The 13,569-nt window shown below is 35.8% G+C and overlaps 2 protein-coding genes and 1 long non-coding RNA gene across 4 annotated transcripts; 2 read left to right on the top strand and 1 right to left on the bottom strand.

The window, feature by feature from the left end:
• The first annotated feature begins 4,400 nt into the window (after positions 1-4,400).
• On the top strand, positions 4,401-5,873 carry LOC131617938 (serine/threonine-protein phosphatase PP1-like). Its single transcript, XM_058889206.1, has 2 exons — positions 4,401-4,736; positions 4,821-5,873. Exons 1-2 carry the CDS (start codon positions 4,568-4,570, stop codon positions 5,549-5,551), a joined length of 900 nt encoding a protein of 299 aa, XP_058745189.1. The 5' UTR covers positions 4,401-4,567; the 3' UTR covers positions 5,552-5,873.
• A 4,391-nt stretch (positions 5,874-10,264) lies between these two features.
• On the top strand, positions 10,265-11,332 carry LOC131616054 (uncharacterized). Its single transcript, XM_058887284.1, has 2 exons — positions 10,265-10,475; positions 10,582-11,332. The coding sequence occupies exon 2, from the start codon at positions 10,609-10,611 to the stop codon at positions 11,185-11,187; it is 579 nt and encodes a 192-aa protein (XP_058743267.1). The 5' UTR covers positions 10,265-10,475; positions 10,582-10,608; the 3' UTR covers positions 11,188-11,332.
• Positions 11,333-11,452: 120 nt separating this feature from the next.
• LOC131616056 (uncharacterized) lies at positions 11,453-13,334 on the bottom strand. Of its 2 annotated transcripts, none has more exons than XR_009288010.1 (3): positions 12,794-13,334; positions 12,131-12,279; positions 11,453-11,962 (listed from the first exon to the last, which is right to left on the bottom strand). It is a non-coding gene; the product is annotated as an uncharacterized LOC131616056 (long non-coding RNA). The 2 variants fall into 2 exon arrangements; XR_009288009.1 differs by lacking the exon at positions 12,794-13,334 and adding an exon at positions 12,378-12,782.
• Between the last annotated feature and the right edge of the window lie 235 nt (positions 13,335-13,569).

Here is a 13,569-nt window from a genome sequence, read left to right on the forward strand (position 1 = left end):
CAGTCATGTGTCTGGAACATCCACTGTCAAAATACCAATCTTCTTTGGCTGAAACTCTAAGAGATGTATGGGCTATTAAAGCCATATTTTTAGGTTTCCATTGTTGCTTCTGGATGGGCATGATCTGCTTAGGTTTGTAGTAAGGAGCTTGATCTGGGTATCCATATAATCTGAAGCAAAAGGGCTTAATGTGCCCAAATCTTCCACAGTAATGACATCTCCATCTTTGAAACTTTCTCTTCATTTCACTTTTCTCGTGATGTTGAGTCACATGTTTTGACATTGGTTTCAACATCTCAGCTTCAGGTTTAGTTCTGCTACTATCTTGGGAATGTTTCTTTGCACCAACAAATCCTATACCAGACATATCTCCTGAACTTTTTCCAATCTGCAAAATCTCCTCCAACATATCCGAGCCACTGTTCAACATTTTTACAGATTTTGACATCTGATCAAGTTTGGATTGTAACATGATAATTTCACTGTTTAGTTCAGATATAGTTTTACTAAGCCCTTTGTTATCAGCCTCCAACTGAACTATGTATTTCTTCTGCTTTTCACCTTGTTGACAAACTTCAGCACTTCTGATACACAACTTTCTGTAGGAGGTTGCCAGTTCTTCAAAGGTTAGCTCATCTTCACTAGAATCTTCATCAGAATTGCAAACCCCAGTAAGGGCTGTGACATGTTTGGCTGATTCTTCTTCAAAATCACTCTCAGAATCTTCATCAGACCAGGAGACTGACAATCCTTTCTTTTGTTTCTTGAGATAAGTAGGACATTCAGCTCTAATATGTCCATACCCTTCACATCCATGACATTGAATCCCTTTGTTGTGATTGTACTTTTCTTCTGGTTTTGCTCTTCTGCCAGAGTCATAAGATCTACTGATGTTAGATGAGATGTTCTTGGCATTAGGTCTTGGCTTCTGATCCATTCTTCTCATAATTTTGTTGAATTGTTTACCAAGCATAGCTATAGATTCAGATAGATTCTCTTCTCTACTTTCCTCTGCTTCTTCTTGAGAGTTGGACACAAAAGCTATGCTTTTGTTCTTCTTTTCAGAATTTTCACTGATCCCCATCTCAAAGGTTTGAAGAGATCCAATTAACTCTTCTACCTTCATTTTGCTGATGTCCTGTGCCTCTTCTATAGCTGTAACTTTCATATCAAATCTCTTAGGTAGGGATCTAAGGATTTTTCTCACCAGCTTTTCATCAGACATTTTCTCTCCCAAAGCTCCTGAGGTATTAGCAATATCAAGTATATTCATATGAAAATCCTTAATACTTTCATCATCTCTCATCCTTAGATTTTCAAACTTCGTAGTTAGCAGTTGAAGTCTTGACATCTTCACTTTGGAGGTGCCCTCATGAGTAGTCTTGAGGGTATCCCAGACATCTTTGGCTAGTTCACACTGGTGTACTAGTCTGAATATATTTCTGTCAATTCCATTGAATAAAGCATTTAAGGCTTTAGAGTTGCCAAGCGCCAATGCCTCTTCATCTTTGTCTCATTCTTCCTCTGGTTTAAGAGTTTTCTTGCCATCTTTATCAGTAATGACAGGATGTTCCCATCCTTTGTTCACAGCTCTCCATGCTTTACTATCCACGGATTTCAGAAAAGCCACCATGCGAGGTTTCCAATAATCATAATTGGAACCATCCAGAATGGGTGGTCTAATCACAAATCCACCACCTTCTTTGTCCATAGTACCAGAAAATGCTGTCCCTAGGTCTCACCCAGTAAAAACAGGCAGGGTGCCTGCTCTGATGCCAATTGAAATTCTGGACTCAGACACGCGATGTCGAACAGGATGTCACGACATTACTTTCTGAATGCTTTTAAACAAATGAACAAGGAGTAAACAGAATAACAACACAAGAAAGTTGTTAACCCAGTTCGGTGCAATCACACCTACATCTGGGGGCTACCAAGCCAGGGAGGAAGTCCACTATAAGTAATATCAATTAAAGGTAATACAGATCAAGATTACTCCTTTCACTTAATATCTACCCAATGCAACTTCAATCTAAACAAATTAGATCAGAGATCCTACTGACTCCCCCTCAATCACAACAGTGATGAAAAACACTCAACGAATAGCAAAGAAGACACACTTCAAAGACACAACTTGATCTTGCTTAAAAGCTTTAATCAAGTACAATAGTACTCTTGCTTAAAAGCTTTGAGTACTTCTTACAACTCAAAACACCTAGACCAAGACAACCATCATGATGATTGTTTGGCTTACAAGAAGGCTAGAACGAAAACTTAAAACAAAGAACTCTTAAAGCTTCTCAAACAAAAACCCTAATATGATCAGCAGCTTCTTCGTAGAATATATAGCCTTCATAAAGCACAGCAGCTGGGCCTTGGATCCAAATTAGTTTTAACCCTAATAAAATTAATTTCCATAAATCAAGGAACTAAAAAAATAACCATCAAAGACGTCCTTGAATCAGATCAGAATCCAACATTACCAAATAAAGCGCATAGGATCTTATCAGATCACATAACCATAAATAGTAATAGAAAAGAACGTAACAGCTGCGAATGTCATGACATCGGCCTTGACATCAGGTAAAGGCCTGCATAAGAAAAACTTCACAACAGTAGAAAGCATGTCATGACACCAGATTTGGCAAGATAGAAACACAATGAGTTTTACCAAAAATTACAGCCAATCAACAACATCTACAGGTTTCTTAGAGGAAGGAAGTTTCAAAGCTTCATGCACAAGGAAGGTTTCTAGAAATGCAATGCCGACCGCTGTTGTTTCTTCAAGAGATATAAGTCCATACTATGTCTCAAAGACCCAGCAGGGCAGTATTGAAGGGACATATAGATTTTGAATCCTTTACAAAGACTCAATTTTTCTTTCTAAACATGTTAAATAAATTCTGATTGTCAGCTGAAATGTTTGACGCTTGATGCTCAAACAAAGTAGTGTGTTATTCATGTTGGAGGCTACTTGGGGAGGGGGTCAACAAGGGAAAGGTGATAGGTATGTGGGTTGTCTCACTTGAAGAACCAACGCGGGACTTCTTTCTCACATTTTGTGACTTCCTCTTTTTTAACCAATATGAGACTTCTTTCTTACACTTGATATCAAGTGTGGGTTGATACACAATGTCCCCCTCATGTGGAAATTCGAAGGGGTCACAACGAGGGAGCTGAGACACTTTGTGAGAGACGCACCACATACTCATCTAAAACCTTAAGGTTATAAGTGTGTGAGTTCTATCACTTATAAAGTGTTAATTCTTTCCTTTTCTAACCAATGTGAGACTTCTTTCTCACACTTGATTCTCAACAATTCACACATGATTATTTACTAGAAATAGAAACAGCTAACAGTTTAACACCTACATATGTATGTATAGTAATGATTATCATAATGATTTCATGACAATTAATAGTTAGTAACGCACTAACAACATGCTCTTTCAAACCCACTGTCTATTTTTGAGTTTCATGTGGATTCCAATACATAATCTAGGACAACTACAAGTTTATATGAGTATATATAATACAACAAATTTACATGAGTATTGTATCCACATTTGCATGAAGTGGGTGTAGAACCCCATAGAGCAGTATATATGAGATCAAATGGTGCATTGTAAATATTATCAAATGCAAAAGAATGTATTGTATCCACATTTACAACCAAGTAGGTCAATCTAATAACTAAGTGTACACATATTAGAAATAAGAGAAATTAAGTCATATCCACATTTACAATCAACTAGGCCAATCTAATAACTAGGCCAATCATGTGCCAAATAAGAAGGATTAACAAATATAAAAATAAAAGTGAGAGAAACTTGAGATGTGGTGACAGTGTTTTAAAAACCGTATCAGACCGTTCAGTTGAATCGTGAATCGGAAGGGTCATCAATCTAATTTGAATATTGGATCAGATAAGCTATTAAATAAGTGAGAGTTTGACAAAACGGACGAAAGCCTATAAAAATTGGCGAACCAACGATTTTGGAAAACCAACGTATTAATGTTTGTTTGGGCCAAATGTCGGCCCAGTCTAGAACAGATTGTATGTGAAAGAAAATACTTAGCTATGTACGAAAAATAACATTTAATTTTACATACAATCAATCATAATTTTTTTAACAATTAAAAAATTAAAAAAAAATGTATCTCCTTCATTATCACAGCTACTCATGATTCCAATTTAAAAAGAAAATTTTAAATATTTGGATTTATAAGCATATTGATATACTTAGTATACATACAAGTATTTCTCTAACATGAAAGGTGTTACTAATTTTAGTGAGGGAAAAAAAAGGTTAGCAATCTGCTTTCCATTGGTTGGTAGCTATTAGATCCTCAACTTGTGAACCATAGAAATAAGTCAAATTGATAAAACAAAAATATGTTACTCTATTCTAAAATTAACCATGTTTTTTGTAAACTTGTTTTCTCAATATCACGTTGAACCCATAACATAACAACCTTTTTTGCCTTCCGTTGTTTAGCTTCATGAATTTGGTAAGAGTAATCATCATATAATAGAACAAAAACTCTATTATTTGTGTTTCGCTTCATGGAAGGATTGGATGGGTTAATAGATAAGCTTTTGGAAACAAGAAATAATAGAGGAAAGCGGATTCAACTAGGAGAGTCAGAAATTCGCAACCTTTGCACCAAAGCAAAAGATGTTTTCCTGAGCCAGCCAAATCTACTTGAATTAGAGGCTCCAATTAACATCTGTGGTATCTCTAATCACATTTCTCTATAATATCTATTATTATGTTTAATTTAGAATTGCAAATTGTTTATGGTTGATTCCATTCCAGGAGATATACACGGGCAATATCCCGACCTATTGCGAGTATTCGAGTACGGTGGGTTCCCTCCAGATTCGAATTACCTGTTTCTTGGAGACTACGTCGACAGAGGAAAACAAAGTATAGAAACAATATGTCTCCTTCTGTCATACAAGATAAAATACCCTGAGAACTTTTTCCTTCTTAGAGGAAACCATGAATGTGCATCTATTAATAGAATTTATGGATTTTATGACGAGTGCAAAAGACGATACAATGTTCGCCTATGGAAGATATTTACGGATTGCTTCAATTGTTTGCCTGTAGCTGCGGTGATTGATGATAAAATCATATGCATGCACGGTGGCCTTTCTCCTGATATGGAGAGCTTGAATCAAATCAAAGCTATAGAAAGGCCATTAGATGTGCCTGATCAGGGTCTCTTATGTGATCTCCTTTGGGCAGATCCAGACCCGGAAATAAAAGGTTGGGGAGAGAATGATCGCGGTGTTTCCTACACTTTCGGACCAGATAGAGTAACTGAGTTCTTGAAAAAACATGATCTTGATCTTATATGTCGGGCTCATCAGGTTGTTGAAGACGGTTACCAATTCTTTGCAGACAGGCAATTAGTTACAATATTTTCAGCACCAAATTATTGTGGCGAGTTCAATAATGCAGGTGCACTTATGTGCGTGGATCAAACTTTACTTTGTTCATTCCAGATTATCAAACCGTTGAGAGGAAAGAACGCGTGTTAGATTCATTTGCAAGCACACAAACTTCAACTTTTGCTCCAAACAATCAAATTACTATGTCGTGCTTGCTTGCATCCCAAATTCAAGAACTTGCTGTCTGCATTGTTTTATGGTAGATGAAGATAAGGCAAAGTGGGAAACTGCAGTTTTAGCACCCACTTTCCACTTCATAGGTAGCAGGTGTAATGAAGTTAGGATTCAAAAAGAGGGTTCATAAATAATGGTTTGTTAGGAGATGTATATATATGTACTTAGGCCATATTGTTTTTTTGTTTTTGTTTTGTTTTATAGCACAATTAACTAATATTAATCTTACTTGTTTGTATATTGTTTTATGTGTATCGTTGCTTGTTTGGAATTTGGTAAAAAAAATTATCTAACAAATAGAGATAGAAAAATATCATTACACTATATCAAGATTTATCTAACTATTGTTATAAGCAACTATGATATTTTCTTTTATTAAATTAACTTATATATCATTAAAAAGTTGAGAAGAAATTTGGCACAAATTAAGAATATTAAGCGTTATTTAAGTCTGCATTGTGCAATGGCTGACGTGTTAAGTTATTGGTGAGGTGTAATGAATGGTTTCATTATGTGGCCACAAACTCTTTTCCATACAATTGATATGTTGTTATTCTTAATATGTTATAAAAGTGTTTTAATTTGATGATGATTTAGGTTTTAATTAGGGGATTTTGGGAATTTTAAGTTAGGGTTGAATTTGAGAAAAAAATATAAAAGTGTTTCAGCAACAAGGAAGAAGAAGGTGATGAATAGACATTCCACCAATCCACTTCAGTTTCCACGTCATCTAAAGTAACGCCGTTAGCCAGTTTTTGATAGAAATGACCACTTTAATTCAGTTATACATCATAAGGGACCAACTTGGAACCTTTAAAAGGAAGAGGACCAAAATGAACTCCGAGACATAGGTACGAGGCCAAAAAAGATATTAAGCCTATGAAATAATTGTGTTTAACAAAATATCTTTTTAAGTATATAATAACAATTTGTAAGAAAAGAAAACATAAATCAAAAAGATTTGAGAAATAAAAAACGCAGAAGGAAATGAAACAAGTCCTTCTAACATCTAACCTACTAAACGCGCAACAAAAGTTGTTACTTACTTAGCAAGTAACACAAAATGAGATTGAGAAAAATCAAAAGAGAGAGAGGGGGGTTAAGTTGTTACTTACTTAGCAAGTAACACAAAATGAGATTGAGAAAAATCAAAAGAGAGAGAGGGGTTTGTTAAAATTGATTTATATAAGCTTAACATAAGCTTATGAAAATGCATGGGTAGTTATAATCTTCATTTAGAATCATTACATCACTCTCCCATAAGTCAAGATATTTGTAAGTTCTAGTTGACTCCTCAAATATTCAAAATTTTCAATCTTAAAAGCTTTTGTAAAGCCGTATGTAAATTGCTTCTTTGTAGGGCAATGTATGTCTTCTATCATACCTTTCATAACTTGCTCCTTTATGAAATGAAATCTTGTCTCAATATGTTTTCTTCTTCCATATAAAAGTGGATTATTGGCCAAACTTATTACAGATTTATCATCAATCATCAACTTCATAGACTTTTGTATTCACACCTTAGCTCCTTTAACAAAGAGTCAGGCCAAATTGATTGACATGAGGCAAATGATCCTGCTATAAACCGAGTCTCACAAAAGGAAAATGCAGTGACTGGTTGCTTCTTGGTACACCAAGAGATGGTTGCCTCGCTGTATAAGAATACATAACCATGTGTACTTCTTCTATCATATCTGCCTCCACAGCAGTCAACATCACTAAAGCAATCAAACCTGTTCACTTTTCACTCACAATAGTTGGAGACTTCAAACTTAACTTCAAGGTTCCTTTGACATATTTAAATATTCTCTTTTCAACTACTACACGAGACTTATTTGAAATGCTCATAAATCTTCTCATGATGCTTACTGTATAACATGTATCTGACTCGCTATTGCATAAATATTTTAGTGAGCCAATCATTTGTGTGTATAATGGGGCATCTACCTTTTCTTCACTAGCACACGCGTCTAGATTAATGTTTCTCTCAGAAGGATTTGTGACTGATTTACATTCAATCGTCTCAAATGTTTCAAGCAATTCTTTCACATGGTTTGTTGATGCATGATCATTCCCTTTTTTTCTCTTCACAAATCTCATGCCAAGAAAGTATGATAGCCTGCCAAGGAGTGTCATCTTAAATCCTTCAATCATGTGAGCCTTTAACGCTTCTAAAGCATATGAATGTATGCCCGTAATAAGCAAGTCAAATACATTCAGGTAAATCATCATGACGTCTACTTCCTTTGATTCCTACACATATAGACTGTCATCCATAATGCAGTTCTTGATATCAAGTTAGCAAGAAATTGGTCAATTATTTAGTTCCAAGCTCTTGGAGCTTGCTTTAAGCCATATGAGGCCTTATGTACCTTGTATACTGTATGTTCCTTTCCTTTTACCACATAACATATGGGTTGAGTTACATATGCTACTCCTTCTAAAGGGCCATATAAGAATGCATATTTTACATCCAAATGATGCAGGGACCAGTCTATACTATTAAAACTTTTTACCATTAACCTTATAGTCTCAAACCTTGAAACGCAAGCAAAAGCCTTAATGTAGTATATGCCATGTCTCTGCAGGAACCCTCTAGCCACCAATTTTACTTTGCATTTTGAAACTGAGCTATCTGGATTAAGCTTAGTCCTATACACCCATTTCACACTAATAGTTTTCTTCTTCTCAAGTAGTGGTACCAATTCCCAAGTCTGATTCTTCTCAATTGACGTCAATAATCCTCTCACAACTTCATGATAGGCCACAAGCGTATGACAATGTCAAGTAGTATAAAAAATATCATACCACATAGACCAAGTGAATGATTCCTGAATTCTATTTTACCTCTATGTAGCTAAAACGATTGAAAATATGGATTGTGAATGATTTTCACGTTTAGAAATAAAATGTTGTGACGATCACACTTGATACCTTCGTTTGCCTACGACACATTCCTATCATAGGAAGGTTACTTAGCCACTCTTGGATCACTCGTGATGTTGCCATGAATGGATGGTTAACTATTTGGGAGCCTAATGGAAAAAGGCAACTGAGCAGTTTTCCTCGACTAATGGGGCTCATGCCAAGTTCTCATTCCTGAAGGACCTTTATCACAACCACCTTGATGTGACAATTGATTCCAAGACTGAGGGAGATGCCTTCTTGGTTCAGTATCACCGTCATTGTACTTTGAGGTGTTACTTCATGTTCTTGGTTGGCACGCCCCTTTTTGTGAACAAAATTGCAAACTACGTGGATGTAACATACCTTAGGTACTTCATGGATTTGGATACAGTGAGGGAGAGGAACTGGAGGGGGCGAAGGTTTGGTATACCTATACCAAAAGCTGAATGAGGCCTCTAACTGGAGGACGGGGTAGCTGACAGGCTCTTCTACGCTGCTGACAGTACCTTTCATTCCAACTATTAAATGTAATTTACTATTAATAATTTGTTTTTACATTCATTTTTCAGGGATGAATCATTTCTCACATCCATCACATTCATGGTTTTGATCTTGATCTGCAATATAGTTGGGAGATGCCGAGGGATGCCGTGTATATCCCCCATAGAGGAAATTATATTGTATTGTCGTTCCGGATGCATCTTGATCGGACTGTTTATGATGACATCATATGGACGCCATTCGAGGATCACATAGAGATTATCTCATTCGACTTCATTTCATTGTACTCCAGGTGGCTAGCATGTGGGACCAACACTATGGTTAGGTAACTGTTGCAGTGATGCATACTCCAGTTTGGCTATGTGCAGACCATACCCAAATTTCCATTTCAAGATGCTCTAGACACCATTGTCTTTCAGGATCTCGATGACATCTTTAAGGATTAAGAGCATCATATGGTGCTTGAGGAGTGTCGGATGATGCGGACATTAAGTAGTTGACATTGTGTAGAGGGATGCATGACATGGTTCTACACAGTGTCACACCTTATCATGACATTGTATGCTCTTGGACTTCCACCTAGGCCAACTCACAATGAGATCTTAGAGAACCAATTGGCCTAGGATAACCATGTCACTGAACTCTTGTCGATTTGTCAGTGAATACAATTGATTGGGCATAAGGACTTGAACTTAGGAATCATTGAGAGAGGGGGTCCTGAGGCGGTGGTCATCGTAGAGAGGATGGTTAGGAAGGCAGTGAGTGCAGCGGAATACAAGAGGAAGAGAAGTGGCCAGGAGATGAGGATTAGGCATACACAGTAGGCTATACTTTTTTTATTCCAAAATAATTTATGAACATTTTATGTATTATTTTTTTATTATTTCATAATAATATATTGTATTTATTATCGTTTTTTATTTCTTATCATTTTCTGTTTGCACTTTTATTATCGTTTTAATCTAATTATATATTCAAACATTGATGATTTTAAAAATATATATCACTGTCCAGGATTTCGTAGATGCATATCTGAAACACTTTTCTCACGTATTAAAAGTGTTTCGGAGATACATACGCGAAACAACCACTTTTTTGGTGTGTTCAAATATGGATCCGAAGAATATTTTAGAATTTTCAGAATTTTATACAATAAATTTTATAATCCTAGGAACACAAATAGGATTAATATTTAATAGCTATTTGCCTGCCTATATTCAGTTACACTCCTGATTTAATATTTTTCAGGGTAGAGTAGAGATAAAGAAAAACGAGAGTTACAAATTGTCGGCTTGAATAGGCTGTAAACCCATTCAATTCCTTAAACCATAAACCATTGAATAAGTCCATCGTAACCGCACCGCGGAACCCTTTTAAATAGAAGTCGCGTTTAGGGTTTTCAAGAGATCCAATTTGTTGAGATTTGGACCAGGTACAACTGTGTCATATAATTTTCATTTACGCGTTTTTGGGCAATATTGAAACAAACACACTGTTTTTATGTTTTTTTTCTTCCATATAATCAATCATCCTTACAGGAATAACACTTGAATACAAATATCAGAATGAAAGTAGGATCTGGTAAAGGGAGAAAAGTATGTCTCACAGTGACTATAATTTTCATTGCAATTGTATTGCTAATTGTCATTCTGGCTTTCACTGTATTCAAAGCCAAGCATCCTGTTAACACCGTTGACTCAGTGAAACTAGAAAACTTCGACATCAACTTGGATATAGCAAAACTAAAGGTTGATTTGAATGTAACCCTGGACGTCAATGTATCTGTCAAGAACCCTAATAAGGTTGGTTTCAAATACTCAAACACCACTGCACACCTCAATTACAGAGGCCAGCTTATAGGCGAAGTCCCTATCATTGCTGGACACATCTCTTCCGGTGGCACCAAAGGATTCAACCTCACTCTCACCGTTATGGCCGACCGGTTGCTCTCCAATTCCCAGCTTTACTCTGATATCATCTCTGGTACTTTGCCCCTAAACACTTTTGTGACCATTAAAGGAAAAGTCAGTATCTTAGGCTTTATCAAAGTCCATGTGGTTTCCTCTGCTTCCTGTGATATTGCTGTTAATACTTCAAATAGAACAGTTGCCAACCAACAGTGCCAATACAAAACTAAACTTTGATTATTCATTGCTAATTGCTATTTTTTAAGTAATCTGTTCATATTTTATTCTGTTCCATTGGTTATTGTCATTTGTATTCAACTATCTCTTCTCCCCTGTAAGCTCATTCTGGAAATTTATTTCTTACAGTATCATCTTTCTGCTATCTGTGTTTAATTGTTTATCAAATTACGTGATTTATTCAATTCCGTTGCTGTTATCGTTCTTTTACTAAGGCATTGGTATTCTGAAACATGCTTGTTTGGCTCATTCATTATGTGTTTCTAGAATTAAATTAAATACATTATACATCTACCGTAGTTCCTGGATTAATGTAACAACATTTTGCAGAAGAAACATCTGAATGCTTCATATACATAAATGGTGCAGAAAGAAGCATTTTGATGCTACTTTTTGTGGTGCCTTTTAAGCACATTAGTTTAGTGTAGAGTTGTCAGTTTGGGTTTTCTCAGCTTATGTGTCAGTCCATGACAGGCCAAGACATCGTTGGGCAGTGTTTGGTTAAATTTTGTTCAAACCAATAACTTACTAGCAAGACCTTGAGTTGATCAGTGTTGGGTTAAATTTAGTTCAAATCGATAACTTACTAGCATGAAGTTGAGTTGGTCAGTGTTGGGTTAAATTTAGTTCAAACCAATAACTTGCTAGCATGACCTTGATATCAGGTGTATACCAATGTCATCATTGGAAAAGAGAGCGGCGATGTTAGGGGAAAGCAACAGCTGCCGTCATTATGTGTGTGAGGAAAGGGTATGAATCCCCTTAGTCCCAAATTCTGCATTATGTGTTACAAATTCAAATCAAAGAACATTAGTTTGAATTCAAGGGTCTTATCTCTTTTATTTCTTTGAACTAATAATATTTAAAACCAGTAGGAGATGATCGTTATATATTAGTAGGGTTTTGTTGAGGAAGAAAGAAGGAGAGAGGGGAAATATGGTACCTTTCGTATTGTTTTCTCAAAGCGTATAGATGCTCCATTTTTACGCTATGCACCGTATACATACATATGTGATGTGATTATTCAAGAGGTGGTTGTTGGGTGAAATGGAATCAACACTCATTGTCTTCCATTGAAGCTACATTCAAGTCCTACAATGAGTAAGATGTAATTAAGTTAGTCACTTGTTTATAACATTGGTTAAACTGGACAGTCATCAGGGGGTTTTCACGACTTTTAGAATACTCACATTCATACAACCAGCGGGGTTTAGTTTATTTGAAGGGACTACTCTCTTTGGTGAACTGTGTTTGAATCGTAGTTGAAGGACTAGTTTCTTTGATGAACTAATTGGGATTCATAGATGATATAAAAAATGAATAAACTCAAATGAATTGAGTTCAAGATTTTCTATTGATGTTGTTGGTTCAATGTGTTTGCAGTGATTTTTACAGCATAACAGTATACTGACATCCTAGCTTTTCCCCCCAAATTTAGTGTTGGGCTTTGCAATAGGACTCTGTATGTTGAATTGGGTTTCACCTATGTAATCTTCTTAAGATTTTGACCAGTGTTCAATAAAACTAAAATGCACGATTAACACAAACTTAAGATAGATACAAGAAGACCACCTCATCACTTTAACCAATTGAAATGAAATCTTACCTCATGATGATTCTCAAACATTCTTTGATGGCATGAAATGAACTGTCTTGTGTATTTTTCTTTTGTCTTGACGTTTCGTGTATTGGGAATTGGTGTATTTACTTTCATTTACCAGTGTGGATGTGTAGCTTTTCAAAAAGGCTAAAAGGTGCTTCTTCATGAAGGAAATTATAGTATATAACTTTATTATAGCATAGTCATATAACATCCGTAGTTGACTATTAATTGGCAGTGCCCTTTGGAAAGGATTTTTCACCTCATCAAAATATATATGTATTTACACATGTCTATATGTATTTACACATCTGTAAGTTATATATTTTACACATTTGTAAAATCTATATATTAATGTCCTGTTGATCTCGACGGAGGCTCAATGCAAGATTCCTCCTCAATATTCCTTCCATTCAACAATGAGTGACTTATATTCGAAAATGGATCCTCTCATGTTTTTTTCTTTAAGCTTCTATTCTTCTCTAAATCCTATGGTTGATAAATGTAAAAAATGGGTAGACAAGAAATATATTCTAAAGGTTCGAAATACTGCTTAACAAAGAGCAATATAATCTAAAGGTTGGAAATACTGCTTAACAAAGGGCAGTAGAGGAGAAGCTGGAGAGAATCCTAATCCCTTATATTCATATGGTTCAATATGCGATCCCATCGTTCACTGTGAGTCAGATCGAGTTATAGTTGTATGACATGTGATTCCATATTTTACTGAGTGGCTGAACAATAAGGGTGGCGAACAGGTATATTCACTCCATAACAAATCC

Source organism: Vicia villosa, linkage group LG7 (genome assembly GCF_029867415.1).
Source record: "Vicia villosa cultivar HV-30 ecotype Madison, WI linkage group LG7, Vvil1.0, whole genome shotgun sequence".
Lineage (NCBI taxonomy): Eukaryota > Viridiplantae > Streptophyta > Magnoliopsida > Fabales > Fabaceae > Vicia > Vicia villosa.

Excerpts from the sequence above, each read along its gene's own strand:
- LOC131617938 (XM_058889206.1), top strand. The coding sequence starts at position 4,568 with ATGGAAGGATTGGATGGGTTAATAGATAAGCTTTTGGAAACAAGAAAT. Across the intron at positions 4,737-4,820 it reads GGCTCCAATTAACATCTGTG|GAGATATACACGGGCAATAT; the intron begins GTATCTCTAATC and ends ATTCCATTCCAG.
- LOC131616054 (XM_058887284.1), top strand. The coding sequence starts at position 10,609 with ATGAAAGTAGGATCTGGTAAAGGGAGAAAAGTATGTCTCACAGTGACT.